The 14,598-nt window shown below is 44.3% G+C and overlaps 1 protein-coding gene across 7 annotated transcripts in view; it reads left to right on the top strand.

The window, feature by feature from the left end:
- The window catches only part of UNC79 (unc-79 homolog, NALCN channel complex subunit), a 134,635-nt gene that overhangs the window by 95,569 nt on the left and 24,468 nt on the right, over positions 1-14,598 (top strand). For all 7 annotated transcript variants that reach the window (XM_081001368.1, XM_081001369.1, XM_081001366.1 and 4 more), the window contains 8 exons: positions 870-1,010; positions 3,453-3,491; positions 3,977-4,089; positions 4,192-4,277; positions 8,005-8,178; positions 8,855-8,923; positions 11,159-11,269; positions 13,424-13,528. In XM_081001368.1, the coding sequence (XP_080857494.1) occupies positions 870-1,010; positions 3,453-3,491; positions 3,977-4,089; positions 4,192-4,277; positions 8,005-8,178; positions 8,855-8,923; positions 11,159-11,269; positions 13,424-13,528 (838 nt within the window). The remainder of the gene's footprint in view (positions 1-869; positions 1,011-3,452; positions 3,492-3,976; positions 4,090-4,191; positions 4,278-8,004; positions 8,179-8,854; positions 8,924-11,158; positions 11,270-13,423; positions 13,529-14,598) is intronic.

Here is a 14,598-nt window from a genome sequence, read left to right as displayed (position 1 = left end):
ATCTTTAAACTGGGCTGGGATTGAAGAACCCTCAAAACAAAGTACGCCTTCAAATAGAGGACTGTCATGTGTAAAATAGGACATGTGGCTACCTTCAGGTGCCCAGAGGCAAAGTACTCAGGCAAAAATGTGTTGGGAATGGTATCTCACCTTGTGCTCTGACCATTCTGCATTACTCCTCTGAATGCATTAATCAAGTATCAGTGGCTGGAAAAACCCTGACTGTAGCATTACAATGGGAATAAAAGGAAGTAGAATTAAGATTTTCATTTTATTTTTGCAAATGACCAAATCTCTTGCGAGGTTAATTTTGTATCAGCCGGTCGGTCTGGCTGCTTTCAGAAAGCTTTGGCAGCAGGTAGTAAACTGGGCTAAATGAGATTGACTTTCATGACCTTGCTGGCATTTTCTCCTGCTGCCGCTGAGAGGGAAGAGGAAAATTGCCTGTACAATCCCATTAAGTTCAAATATCACAATCTGTTGGAGACATTAGTGAGTGGTTGATCAAATTACCCAAGCATGCCCATTGGGCCGAGATGTACTGGTTTCCCAGTGTTGTTTGTCTCTTTCTGTGCCCTGCAATATTCTGCCTCATCTCTCCTGCATCTGACATGTCCCTTAAGATCACACATTACACACACACACACACACACACACACACACACAGCCTTGGCAAAGTTTTCAAAGATGTCTCTTGGCATTGCAGGATCAGCCTGCCAGTCAGTGCCCAAAGCAGCTAATGCTGAATAAATGTCTTCCTTCCTTTCCTGCAAGCCAACCCACAGATCCATCAGTCATGGTTTTAATCACTGTAGGAATGTAATGTCCTCTTTTAATGCCCAGACTTCTTCTTCATAATTTTCTTACAGGTGCCATGATTGTGGAGCCATCTTGGAAGAGTATGATGAAGAAACATTAGGTCTGGCCATTGTGGTTCTTTCCACGTTTATTCACCTCAGCCCAGATCTGGCTGCTCCTTTGTTGCTGGATATCATGCAGTCTGTAGGAAGGTAAGAGACTTGCCTTGCCTTGCCTTGCCTTGCTGCTTTATACTGACTCAGACTAATGGTCCACCTTGCTTAGTATCACCTTCATTGACATAGAATCATAGAAAGGTAGAGATGGAAGGGATCCCAAGGGTCATCTAGTCCAATCCCCTGCAATGTAGGAATCTCAGCTGAAGAAATCCATGACAGATGGCCATCCAGCCTCTGCTTAAGAACCTCCAAGGAAGCAGAGTCCACAACCTCCCGAGGGAGACCATTCCACTGTCGAGCAGCTCTTAGAAAGTTCTTCCTAATGTTTAGTCGGAATCTTCTTTCTTGTAACTTGAAGCCATTGGTTTGGAGTCCTACGCTCCAGAGCAGGAGAAAACAAGCTTGCTCCATCTTCCGTGTGACAGCCCTTGAGATGTTTAAAGGTGGCTACTTTCTTGGGCTCCATGATCACTGCAGATGGTGACAGCAGCCACGAAATTAAAAGATGCCTGCTTCTTGGGAGAAAAGCAATGACAAACCTAGACAGCATCTTAAAAAGCAGAGACATCACCTTGCTGACAAAGGTCCATATAGTTAAAGTGAGAGCTGAACCATAAAGAAGGCTGATCGCCGAAGAATTGATGCTTTTGAATTATGGTGCTGGAGGAGACTCTTGAGAGTTCCATGGACTGCAAGAAGATAAACCTCTCCATTCTTAAGGAAATCAGCCCTGAGTGCTCACTGGAAGGGCATATCCTGAAGCTGAGGCTCCAATACTTCAGCCACCTCATGAGAAGAGAAGACTCCCTGGAAAACAGCCTGATGTTGGGAAAGATGGAGGACACAAGGAGAAGGGGACGACAGAGGACGAGATGGTTGGACAATGTTCTCGAAGCTACGAACATGAGTTTGACCAAACTGCGGGAGGCAGTGGAAGACAGGAGTGCCTGGCGTGCTCTGGTCCATGGGCTCATGAAGAGTCGGACACGACTAAACAACAACAACAACAATCATCTCTCCTCTCCATTTCCTCTTCTCCCGGCTAAACATACCCAGCTCCTTCAACCATTCCTCATAAGGCTTGGTTCCCAGATCCTTGATCATCTTGGTCACCCTCCTCTGCACACTTTCCAGCTTGTCAACATCCTTCTTAAACTGTGGTGCCCAGAATTAGACATAGTATTCTGGTCTGACCAAGGCAGAATAGAGCAGTGCTATTTTACTGCTCTATTTTACTATTTTACTTCCCTTGATCTAAACGCTATACATCTGTTGATGCAGCCTAGAATAGCATTAGCTTTTTAAATAGAAGCTCTCCAGGGTTTCAGGCAGGACTCTCCCCCAGCCCTATCTAGAAATGTCAGGGATTGAATCTGGGAACTTCTGCATGCAAAGCAGATGCTCTGTCACTGAGCTATGCCTCTTGCTTCCCTCCCTTCTGTGCAGAAATGGTTTGCAACCATGAGGGAGCTGACTATCGTCGCCGTCACTTGGTAATCCTGAATGTATGGGAACGCTTATATTAGGGATGGGGAACTCAAGTGTTGTTGGACTACAACTCCCATAACCCCTGACTGTCATCCACACCGACTGGGGCTGGTGGGAGATGGAGTCCAACAACATCTGGACACCGTGCGTGATAAGAAGTGGCATGGAGGAATTTGAAAGGTAGTTAAAGATTGTTGCTAATATCCAGGATGGAGAGGTTCATGCCCTCTAGATGTTGGACTCCAAAATCCCCAGGCAGCATGGCCAATAGTTCCCTGTCCCTGGGGGGCCACACTTCTGACCTTCATGATAAGTGGCATGGAGGAACCTGAAAATTGGTTAGAGATTGCTGCTGAGGGATTCTGCCTGGGAACTGCTGTAAACATCAGATAACTGATGAAGTTTTGATGCTCAGCCTCACAGTGAGAGCTATCTGGGGAAAACTACTTCTTGCAGAGGACAGTGGGCTCCCAGCTGAAAATGTCCTGCCCCCATGTCATATCCTCACCTTTTGCTATCTCCATAATTTATACTTTCACTTGCCTGTGAAGTTGGAAGGGATTGGACCTGAGCCCATTTATATGCTAAGTTCACATGCTTTCATCACTTCCTCTTTGTCACAAGAAGGGAAAGTGAATAGAAGTTCCGACAGTTTTGCAACAGTGGCCAAGCTGTTCTGCATAGCTCAGTTGGGAGAGCAGGAGACTCTTAATCTCAGGGTCATGGGTTTGAGCCCCACATAGAGCGGAAGATTCCTGCATTGCAGGGGGTTGGACTAGATGATCCTTGTGGTCCCTTCCAACTCTACGATTCTATGATAATGGTTTAGCAAAAGTATGTCAGATTTTGCCAGCCAGATATTGACCAAAGATAGTCTTCATGATTGTGAAGTCATTTTATCTGGGATTTGATTTGATTGCACCAGTCATTTCGACTATTTTACTTTAATAAAAATAAATTGTTTTTGTTTGCCTCCTTCTCCGCCAGGTTGGCTTCAAGCACCAATTTTTCTAATCAAGCAGAAAGGTACAGTACAATCAAAACAAGTTTTTCCCCTCTATACAGACCACAAACAAGTGTATAAATATCCCCTGTTTGGTGGAGGTAATTTTAAATTAAGGAAGGAAAAAAACAGAACAAAAAACCCACAGCAAACATATTTGGTTTCCTCTCCCTTGCTTGTCATCATGCTGTAGTTTGCAGCACCATCCGTTGGCAGCCACATGAACTGCTGTGTGACGACAGCCTTACATTTTTATGTAACAGGAAGATATGCAAGCTGGGGGGAAAGCGCTAATTTGAGCGAAGACATTCGAATCACATGCAGCGAATGAGTGTTCATTCAGAGCCCCCCCCCAGTTAACTCTTACTCTTTTCTCGCCACAATGTATTTGAAATGAAATTCCTACTGAACATATCAAAGTGGATGATGTTTGGTTTTTCCATGGTGAGATATGCTTGAAGAATCATGGCATCTCCCTCCCTCTTTATTCCTTCATTTTGTTCCTCAGCATGATGATCCCAGGGAATGCTGCAGGCGTGGCCAAGCAATTTCTCCGCTGTATTTTCCATCAACTGGCTCCCAATGGCATACTTCCCCAGCTGTTCCAGAGCAACATCAAAGGTAATGTGCAAATGTCTGAGATTTGTTTCCCTTCCTCTCCACAACCTCCATGCTGAAACTTCTTTGGAAAACAACAACAACCCCAAACATTGTCATTTGCAGATGGAAGTTTTCTACGGACCTTGGCTACATCTCTCATGGATTTCAGTGAACTGAGTTCCATAGCTGCTTTGAGCCAGCTCCTGGAGGTTAGTCTACCATCTGTGTATCTTTCACAATCACTGTTTTCTTTCCACTGGATGTATTTTACGTCTCATCTCACACCCTATACTTTTCTACTCTCGAGTTTTGCTTTTACTGGGGCAGAGCTGAAACTGCTCAGACAGTTCCATTTTGTGTAGGGCAAACACAAAATGTGTGTCTTCTCTCACAGCACTGAGAACTAAAGAAGAGTCCTGCTGGATCAGGCCAATGGCCCATCTAGTCCAGCATCCTATTCTCACAGTGGCTGATCAGATACCTGTGGGATTCCTTTTTTAAAAAAATGATATTTATTGAAAATTTTAAAATTATAAAAGAGAACAAAAAAGGAAAAAGAAAGAAAAAACGAAGAAAAGACAAACCACAGTCAAACAATACAGATTAATAAAAATCAAAATCAAAAAATAACACGACACAATTAAAAGACAAAAATATTTAAAAACAAATCCAATATTCTCATATCTTTAACTGTCATTACCTTCTTTCTTTGACCTCCTCCTCCTCCCTTTTTTTGTATCCTGATTATTAATTGTCACAGTTTCCATATTTCATAATATTCTGTCATTACTTTACCTTAATCTATTTTAATCTTATCTTACTATGAAAACCTTAAAACTTAAAACTTAAATCTTATTTTTACCAGTTTCTCATAACCATAATATTCTTACATAATTCTTTAAACATTTTTACTAAAGCCAAATAATTTCATTCCAACATTTTTTTAACATTCATCAATTTTGTAAAACAATCATAATAAAAGAAATAACAATCCAATCTTCATCCAGCGTCTCTTCTTCCTGGACCCGGGTTTTGTCAGTCCTTTCTCTCCCATCAATCTAGCGCATTAACCTGGTAACCTTATGTCCGAGGCCCTTAAGTCTCTTCCATGTCCCTTCCGCAGCTCTTCTTCATATTTATAGCTATATTTTCCTTTATCTCCTACTTCTTTCACTCTTGGGAACTCCAGCTTGACAGTGCTTTTGACCCTTCTCGACAAATCAGCCCCTTTTCCATAGTCCCCACTAAGCTCCATGTGGTATTTAAGAACATGTTTCAGAGTCCCTCCAAAGTTGAGAGCCCTCACAACCCCAAACACCTCACGGCCCATTGCCAGACTCGAAAAGTCCAAACCTCCCTGCATAGGGGGGTCTATCCAACCCATTTCCAAACCAAACCAAACTTTATCTTTCCAAATCTGGCTTTTTCCAAGTTCCTTTGTCAAATCCAAGAATTCATGTTCCTGCTGGGCCACAACTCCCTCCATCTCTGGCGCCCAAGATTCCGCAACATCCTCTTCCCTCATCTGATCTGTCAGGGCGCACTCCTGATCTAATTCCTGGGTGGGCTCTATATAATATCCCACTGCCTGTCCAAAATTTCTAATCGCATCAGTCATAAAATCCGTCTTCTCATGTAGCTGTTCCAGTAGGGCACTTGTTTTACAGAAAGCACTCAACAGAGCTTCTGAATACATTGTCCTGCAAGGTCAGAAGTCTATTACCACGATCATAATCTGTAACAGCTGCGAGCTTCCCGATTCAAAATTGGTTACAGTTTCACAGGCTCCCTCTAGGGGAAAAACTTCTGCTTGTTCTTTTCTTTTAGAAACAAATCTACAACAAAGTTTCCTTTTTCAGATATTTTGTCAATATTTGTCCCTTTAAAATGCGAAGGGGAACAATGGAATCACTATGTATCTCTTCCTTTAGCTATCTGTCAGAAACGTTTGTCTCTGGTCAATGAGCTTCAAAGAACGTCAGTCCTGACACCCCGCTCCAGGATCAAGACGGTGGAAAGTTACTTTACTTTACTCTCACTTCTGCAGGTTTAAACAGTCCAGAAAGAATCCCCCCTCTTCTCCTGCTTCCAAAGGGGGTTCCACAATTTGAAATGATGAAAGTTAATCCTTTAAAAGCGATTTTCAGAACTCTAGTTTGCCGTGTCTTTGCTTTAATCTATCTACAAAGAAACGGAAGGCTGACTTCCTGTTTAGACCTTCCCATTTCAGTGCCAAATTAAATTAAACCTTTAAGTCCAGTTTTCCTTTCTGCTCGCAAATCCTTATTTAGAGTCCAATTGTCCGAAACTTAAGTACTCACGGGTGGTTGTTTTAAAAGCCAAATTCTCCACGGAAGAGGCAGTTGACTCTCAGCACCGCGCCACTTCCCCCTCTTCGCTTCGGAGCCCGTTAGTGGGTTCCTTTGCGGGTTGGGAGGGCGCTAAAGGTGCCCGCCGAGTCCCATGGTCACAGGCTTCATCCGCCTGTGATTTTTGAATGGGTCCCCGCTTCGCCATAGCGGAAAAGACCCGATTCCCGTGGAGCTGGTCCCTCCAGTTCAGAGGGAATCCGCCATTGCCGATGGCGCCACCCCGGAAGTCAGATACCTGTGGGATTCCAGAAAGCTAGACATGAGTGCAACAGCTCTCTGCCCACCTGTGATTGCCAGTAACTAGTGTTCAGAGACATGATGCTTCCGACAGTTCAAGCAGAACATAGCCATCAAGACTAATAGCCTTTGGCTACTAGCTGGCCTTAGACACTTGAGGTGTATTTTTTTTGTTTTGTTCTCACCCTATTCTTGTGATTGTAATTTGTTTTAAACTGTTTTAAAGTTGTGTTTTAAGTTGTTGCAACCCACCCTGGGGCCTTAGGGTGAAGAACAGGTAATAAATAAAATAATTCATTTACACAACGGGGCTTTTCATAGAATCAGAGAATTGTAGAGTTGGAAGGGACCCCAAGAGGCATCTAGTCCACTCTCCTACAGTGCAGGAATCTCAGCTAAAGCATCCATGACAGATGGCCATCCAACCTCTGCTTAAAAACCCCCACAGAAGGAGAGTCCACAACCTCCTGAGGGACACCGTTCCTCTGCCCAACAGCTTCCTTTCCTCTCCACTGCATCCCTAACACTTTGCTTGGGGACCCTCAGCAGCAGATTTGTGGGACGGGGGTACACAGAGGCTGGAAATGGGAGGAGAGAAACCCAGAGTCTCCTTGCACAAATGGATTTCCCTTGATCAAACAGGCAGACATGATTACGTGTTGTCCCATTGCTACTATAGGTAAAAAATAATATCTGTGTCCAAATGCAACGTGGCACTGAATACCTGTCGCTGGGCGTCAAAAATCAGGGGAGGGATGTCTTTATTCCTTGGTTGTGGCATTTCCAGAGGGATGTTCCTGGTTGCTGTTGAAACTAGAATGCTGGATTAGAAATACCTTTCATTATAGCTGTTCTTCTAACTCATGCTTACTACACACACACACACACGTGTATCTCCAGATCAATTTCATTTCTTATCATTACATTTATACCCCACCTTTCCCTCCAAGGAGCTCAAGGTGGTATATGTAGTTCACTCTTTCACCTTTACAACAACCCTGTGAGGTAGGTTAGGCAGCACCTACATATCTGCTGCTTCTCATTCCTGTGATGTATAACATACACCAGCCTTTCTCAACCCGATGCCCTCCAGATGTTTTGAACGCCAACTCTCACCAGCTATAGCTGGCACAGGTGTACTGGTTGGAAGGGATGCAAGTTGAAGTGCTGTAGGTTAGGAAAGGTTGAGATACAAGGTAGTTTGTAATTTATTTGTTGGAGGGAATAGGAAATCAGTTCCTATTGTCTGCACTTTTCAAAAATGCTCCTCACTGTCTTAGTTTTTTTGCGAGCAGGGTTTGAATTGTCCATGTACTTATTTTCTTAGGGCCTAAACACCAAGAAGAATTTACCAGCAGGGGGCGGGATGCTACGCTGCTTGGAGAACATTGCTACGTTCATGGAAGCTTTGCCGATGGATTCCCCCAGCAACCTCTGGACCACGATCAGCAACCAGTTCCAGACGTTCTTTACGAAACTGCCCTGCGTTTTGCCACTTAAGGTACAGTGCTTGCAATCCCAGATTCAGTCCTTGGCATCCCCAGGTGCTACTGAGAAAATCGCCCACCTAAAACCTCAGACAGCTGTTGCCAGTCATTGTAGATCATGTGAAGCTAGATGGGCCAGTGGTCTGACTTGGCAAGCACCTATCCAATCTGAGTGGAGATTTCTCTCTCTCTCTCTTTTAATTCATACAGGGTTTGGTCAAGGAGGACTTGCACGCTGGCAAATCTGTGTTAGCCAGACGTTCTGCTCAATTTACCCATCATCTAGTACAGTGTTTCCCAAACTTGGGTTTCCAGCTGTTTTTTGACCACCACTCCCATCATCCCTAGGTAGCAGGAACAGTGGTCAGGGATGATGGGAACTGGAGTCCCAAAACAGCTGGAAACCCAAGTTTGGGAAACCCTGATCTAGTAAGTAGCAGGCACTGCCATGCACCACCTGCTAGAGCTGGCTATCCCTGCAGGAGTGGAAGTGCAACAGAGTGGTACCTCCAGCCCAAAAGCCCACTCTTAACTCAGACAACTGCCTCTCAGACAGTCTCACATGGTGTGCTTCTGCACTTCTGTACAGCTGCCTTTTCTTTAGCATCCTTTATACCTGGCAGGGCTAAATTACATTCCAAGGAAAGGCACTAACTCTTTCTTCTGTGTCCTCCCCCATTTTCTCCCCAGTGTTCTTTAGATTCTAGTCTCAGAATAATGATCTGCTTGCTGAAGATACCCACCAGCAGTGCTGCCAGAGTAAGTGCTCGAGATTTTATATATTTATATAAAACCTCCCGTCTTCCTCATCATTTCAGGTTTCTTCCTTATCTCTTAGCGGAAAGAGTATTATAGCCATGCAATTGTGCCATGTCAAGCAGGATAGGAGTTCTCCGAATCTAGGTTGCATTAATGTGTGGGAGGGATTACATTCACTATGTGGGTGGGAGTTTATGTCTTCTTAAGGAGTTGGATTTCTTTCTCTTTTTTTAAAGCGGCACCAGTAGATTTACCTAGAGCTTTGCAGTTTGGGACAAACCAAACCGAGATGAGAGCAAGTACAGGATTTGGTTAATTAAAAATATTGAATAGCAGAGGCTGCATTTCTTGGGACTTTCATGTCTGGTTTAATTAAGGGAGGCAAGCGCATGACTTAATGGCACATGGCTGACGGTGTGAGCCAACGTCATTGAAAAATGTTGCGTTTGAGGCAATTCAATGGCCAACTTTTTGTCTGCAGCGGTCGGCTTGTGACTTTTAGCTGCACCTGAAAGCTGTTGCCCAGTGTGTTGGACAGCAAAAGATCATCATGCTTGTGTGGACTGGTTTTCCAGAAGTGAGGTCAACCAGGCACCTCTAAGTAGAGCAGGGCATGCAGAAGGCCTCACAGCCATTCCCTGGGGTTTTCCAGTTTAAAGAGCCAAGTAGCAGGTAATAAGAAAAACTCTCTGCAGGAGACCCTGGGAAACCACTGCCTGCCAGAGTAGAAAATACTTGGTTAGATAAACAAATAGCCTGATTCCTATGACTGTTTCAATAGGTTTGATCTCAAAGAGAGTGAGATGCTTTTATCCATGTGCATTTGTGCTCACCCACATGGTTATTTATTTATTATTTATTTTATTTATTAGATATATATCCCACCCTTCATCATAAGATCTCAGCGTGGTTCACAGAATATGGTTCACAGGGAGCCTATGGGAGCTAAACAGTTTCCTTGCTCAACTGGAGAATACCCCAGGGAAAGAGGATTCTGATCTTTCCTGGAACACGTTGTTGTTGTTGATTTATTAATTGCCTAGTAAACCACTGTCTCAATGGGATTTACACATAATGTAATTAAAAGCAGTTAAAAGGGCAAAAATAACTAGTAATATAGGGTTGTGGGTTCAAGCCCCATGTTGGGCAAAATATTCCTTCATTGCAGGGGTTTGGACTAGATGACCCACGGGGTCCTTCCAGTTCTATGATGTAAAACAAGGCAAAAACCCTGGCAAATGGACACTCATAGTAAAGGGCTGTTTAAGGTAAAGGTAAAGGACCCCTGGGCAGTTAAGTCCAGTCAAAGGTGACTATGGGGTTGTGGCTCTCATCTCGCTTTCAGGCCGAGGGAGCTGGTATTTGTCCACAGACAGCTTTCCGGGTCATGTGGTCAGCATGACTAAACCGCTTCTGGTGCAGCGGAACACCATGACGGAAACCAGAGCGCATGGAAATGCCGTTTACCTTCCCGCCGCAATGGTACCTATTTGTCTGCTCGCACTGCCGTGCTTTCAAACTGCTAGGTTGGCAGGAGCTGGGACAGAGCAACAGGAGCTCACCCCGTCGCGCAGATTCAAACCGCCGATCTTCTGATGGGCAAATGCAAGAGGTTCAGTGGTTTAGATCACAGCGCCACCCGTGTCCCTTCAAAAGGCCATTTATTCAGCAGGGAACGCCTGTATGAACAAAAATGTCTTCAGTTGTTTCTGGAAAGTACATATAGTGCCTGTCATATCTTGACAGGATAGCTGCTCCATAGAAATTCATATCTTGACAGGAAAGCTATTCCACAGAAAGCCCTACTGAGTATTATTGTGGAGTGGGCTTCTGAGATGTTTGGAAGTTGCACGAGAAACTTTCCCCCAGAAACTCTCCTGCAATCTGCTGGGTGTATAAGGGTCTCTCAAGCAACCTGGTCTTGAGCTGCCTAGGGACTTGTATGTTAACACCAACACTTTGAACTTGGCCCGGTTGCAGATTGGCAGCCAGTGCGAATCTTGCAAGCAGAACTCTTTCCAGGAGTTCTCTCAAGGTGCTGGCTGGGAATCCCAAAGTGTGACTACAGTCATTGGAACGAATCAGTTTGGGCAGCTGCAACTTCATATCCTTCAAGTTAAAAAAAGGGGGGGGTAGGCTTTGTTATAATGAATGATTTCACAACCCACACACCCTTCATTTTGCTGAAAGAAGCATATATTTCCTGACATGCCCTCCATCTTCCTTTCATTGCAGAGCCTGCTGGAGCCATTTTCCAAATTGCTGAGTTTCGTTATTCAGAATGCTGTCTTCACCCTAGCGTATTTGGTAGAGCTGTGCGGTTTGTGTCACAGAGCTTTCACAAAGGTAATTAACTGGCTTGTTTCCTTTTAATTGCACCAGAGACAGGGGCAAACGGAGAACCCACCTACCCCTTATTTTGTTCTCAAGCAAAATTGACATCAAAGCAACCTCTGTTCCGTCTGCTGTTTAAAATTAGAGGTAACAGAAAGGAGCTGAAACTCTGGCCAAAACCTGCTTGAGAGGTTGTGCAAATATTATATTTTACCTTTTCCTTGATGGATCTGGGGATAGCTCATTAACAGAAATTCTGGAATCTACCAGGGGTACTTTCACACTAATATATCTGTGTGGGAAACTTTTTCAGTCCAAGGCCCTCATTCTCTTCTGGGCAGCCCTTCAGAAGTCACATGCTAGAGCCAAAAGTAGGCAGAACAATTGAGGCAGCCTTCTTTCTACACAAGCTTACACATCCCTATCTATCCTCCATCCACATGGATGTGTGTGTGAGCGGGGCGAGGTGTTTGCATCTTCCATGTCTGCCATAGTTTGAGAGGTATATTTTTCATTATGTCCACTACTTTCTACCTCGCTGCTGTGGTGTTTGCATTATCAGTAATTCTACTGAACATACATTAGGCCATCCTGTCTCTCAAAAATAAGAGAGGTTTCCTCCCCATCTGACAAAAATCCAGATGAATAAACTGTAGGGACATCTGGAGTTGATCTCACAGGGGAGCAAATTAGCTTGGGAGTGGGGGTTAGAAAGTTGCTCTCCCCCCATCTTTCCATTTGTCTATGCGCCAGGACAAAATGCTCAATGGAACAGCAGATGTCATTGACATAATCCTCTCAGATGCAACATGCCCTTCCCTCCTGGAAGAGAAATCCTTTGCATCACAGGGGAGAGGAGCTGTGGAGCTTAGACAGATGCATAAACACACGCAGGCCGTTGTAGGGCACTGAGCCCCTGTGGGAACATCGATGTGTGTGCTCTATGAGCAAGCACACACCTCACTGGTTTTCTTCTTCTTTCAACTCTGTTTTCTTGCTCAAATTCTATGGACTGGACCCTAAATTCCCATGAAAGGGCTTGTGTATGCATACTACATCTAAAGCACATTACTTCCCCCAAAGAATCCTGGGAGCTGTAGTTCATTAACAGTGCTGAGAACTGTAGCTCTGTGAGGGTAAGCTGCAGTTCCTGGAATTCTTTGAGGAATGTCATGTTCTTTAAATATATGGTGTGGATGCAACCTGGAACTCCCTTTGCAGGATGAGGCTGCTGACTGAAAGGGGTGGTGCTAGGGGAGTTTTAGAAGTTGCCCCTACATTCCTCTGTTCCTTCTGAAAATCTGTTTCAGTGGGGACTGCAGAGTACGGACAAGAGGGAGGGATTTCCTTTCTGGAAGCAATTTTACAGATGGCAGGAGAACACCTGGTACTGGGGATAATAGCTTCATTGATGCACAGGGAACTGAGGCAGTGCTACAGAAACCTGCTACAGGGCAGAAAACTACAAGAAGGAAGTAGCTGGAGGGAATGGCACGTGGTTTCAGTTGTGTCTATACTAATGCACAGGGAATGAGAAACAAGAAAGATGAGTTTGAGCTGTTGATACAGAATGCCAGATATGACCCAACAGGCTTTACTGAAACCTGGTGGGATGAGATTTATGTCTGGAATGTAGAAATTGAAGGGTGTAACCTTTTCAAAGGGCATAGACCAAACAGGAAGAGAGGAATAGCATTATATGTAAAGGATATGTACACTTCTGAAGAGATCCAGAGGTTCAAGCAGAGGTTGGATGGCCTAAGCTGTCATGAATGCTTTAGTTGAGATTCCTGTATTGCAGAGGGATGGACTAGATGACTCTCGGGTTCCCTTCCAACTCTCCAATTCTTTGATTCTGTGAGCATGAGCCTCTCCTGGAACAGAATCTTCCTTCATGGAAGGGCAGTTCAGGATCTAAGCCTCTGCATGTGATTTGTATATAAAAGTGATTTAGTGGTTAGTTATAGGTTGCTGTGTGATTTTGAGGATGGTGTTATTTTATGGTTTTTATGCTATTCTTTTAATGTATTTGGCTTTCTTCTAAACCGCTCTGTACTTGCGCAAAGGGAGGCATATAAATCATCTAAACAAATAGCAGTCAAGGATTTGGTGTTGAAGAATGTTGGAAGCATTAATTTAACCCCGATTTGTTCACTTTTCTTTTAGGAAAGGGATAAGTTCTACTTATCCCGCAGTGTCATCTTAGAGTTGCTGCAAGCTCTGAAGTTAAAATCTCCCTTGCCAGATACAAACCTTCTGCTTTTGGTTCAGGTACGGAACAAACACTTTTTAAAAAATGGTTTTACAGTGAATGTATTGCGTGGGGTTTCCAAGCACTGGACAGCCAGTAGCTAAAAAGGGTTGAATGTCTGCATATCTGGAAATGTTTGCCTAAATAAAAATGTTTTAAGCAGACATTGAAAAGAATACAGAACTCAAAGTCATGAAGCAAGAGCAACTGGGAAAAAACCAAAACTTTACAAAAACAAGCTATGGTTTCCTTGATCATTGTCATGGGGCAACACATGGTTAACTCCTGTTAACCAAACCATGGTTTAGTGTTAAGTGTGAGCTAAGCCACTGAGAGAGCTCCTTCCCAATTAAATCACCCTTCTTCTGTATTGGGCCTGAAGGACTCCTGCGCTACCAGATTAGAAGGAAAGCACACAGCAGATGTTGCTCACTAGAGAGACACACAACTTCTTTTTTTAAAAAATACAGCAGCCTGACAGTAGCCATCCTCCACTGCAGAATGACTGGGCTGGCAGTTGCTGGCACTTAATCGCATCGAAATGACAAGGAGCTGAAATGGAAGTGACCTGGGTGGCCCACGGCGCAATGCACAGCTCTGCAGACTTGCTCCCCGGGTCACGCACAGTTCCACATGATTGACAGCCTCTTTTCTTTCCGCCCTCCGAAGTGCCTGGCGCTGCGCTCGGGCATATGTTTCTACGAGCCGCAGCTTCTCGTAAGCAACGGGCACATTAGTCAGAGAAAATTAGCAGTTGCCAGGAGAGTTGGAAAGTAACATTGACGTTCTAAATTACAGAAGGCTTAGAATTTCCCTAAAAACAACTATTATAGTATCAGTGTTAAGAGGAGAAGCTGGGGGTGTGTGTGTGTGGTTGGTTGTTGTGGGAGGGGGGGTGACACACCAGGTAATGGGTTCAGGGGGGGGGAAAGTTGATGTTTGCAAGTACGTTGGATCAGGCCTTTCCTCATTAATTAAACGCAGATCAACCTGGAACCTTTATTTATGTATTTAAAAAGAGGAGAGGGCAGTCCTTTCTGCTTCTTGGACTCTGTGAGAAACAGAGAAACAGAGATTTGCCCCCTCCCCC

Source organism: Podarcis pityusensis (assembly GCF_964106645.2).
Source record: "Podarcis pityusensis genome assembly, chromosome: 1".
NCBI classification, from domain to species: Eukaryota; Metazoa; Chordata; class Lepidosauria; order Squamata; family Lacertidae; genus Podarcis; species Podarcis pityusensis.
This window is presented reverse-complemented; position numbering and strand designations above follow the sequence as displayed.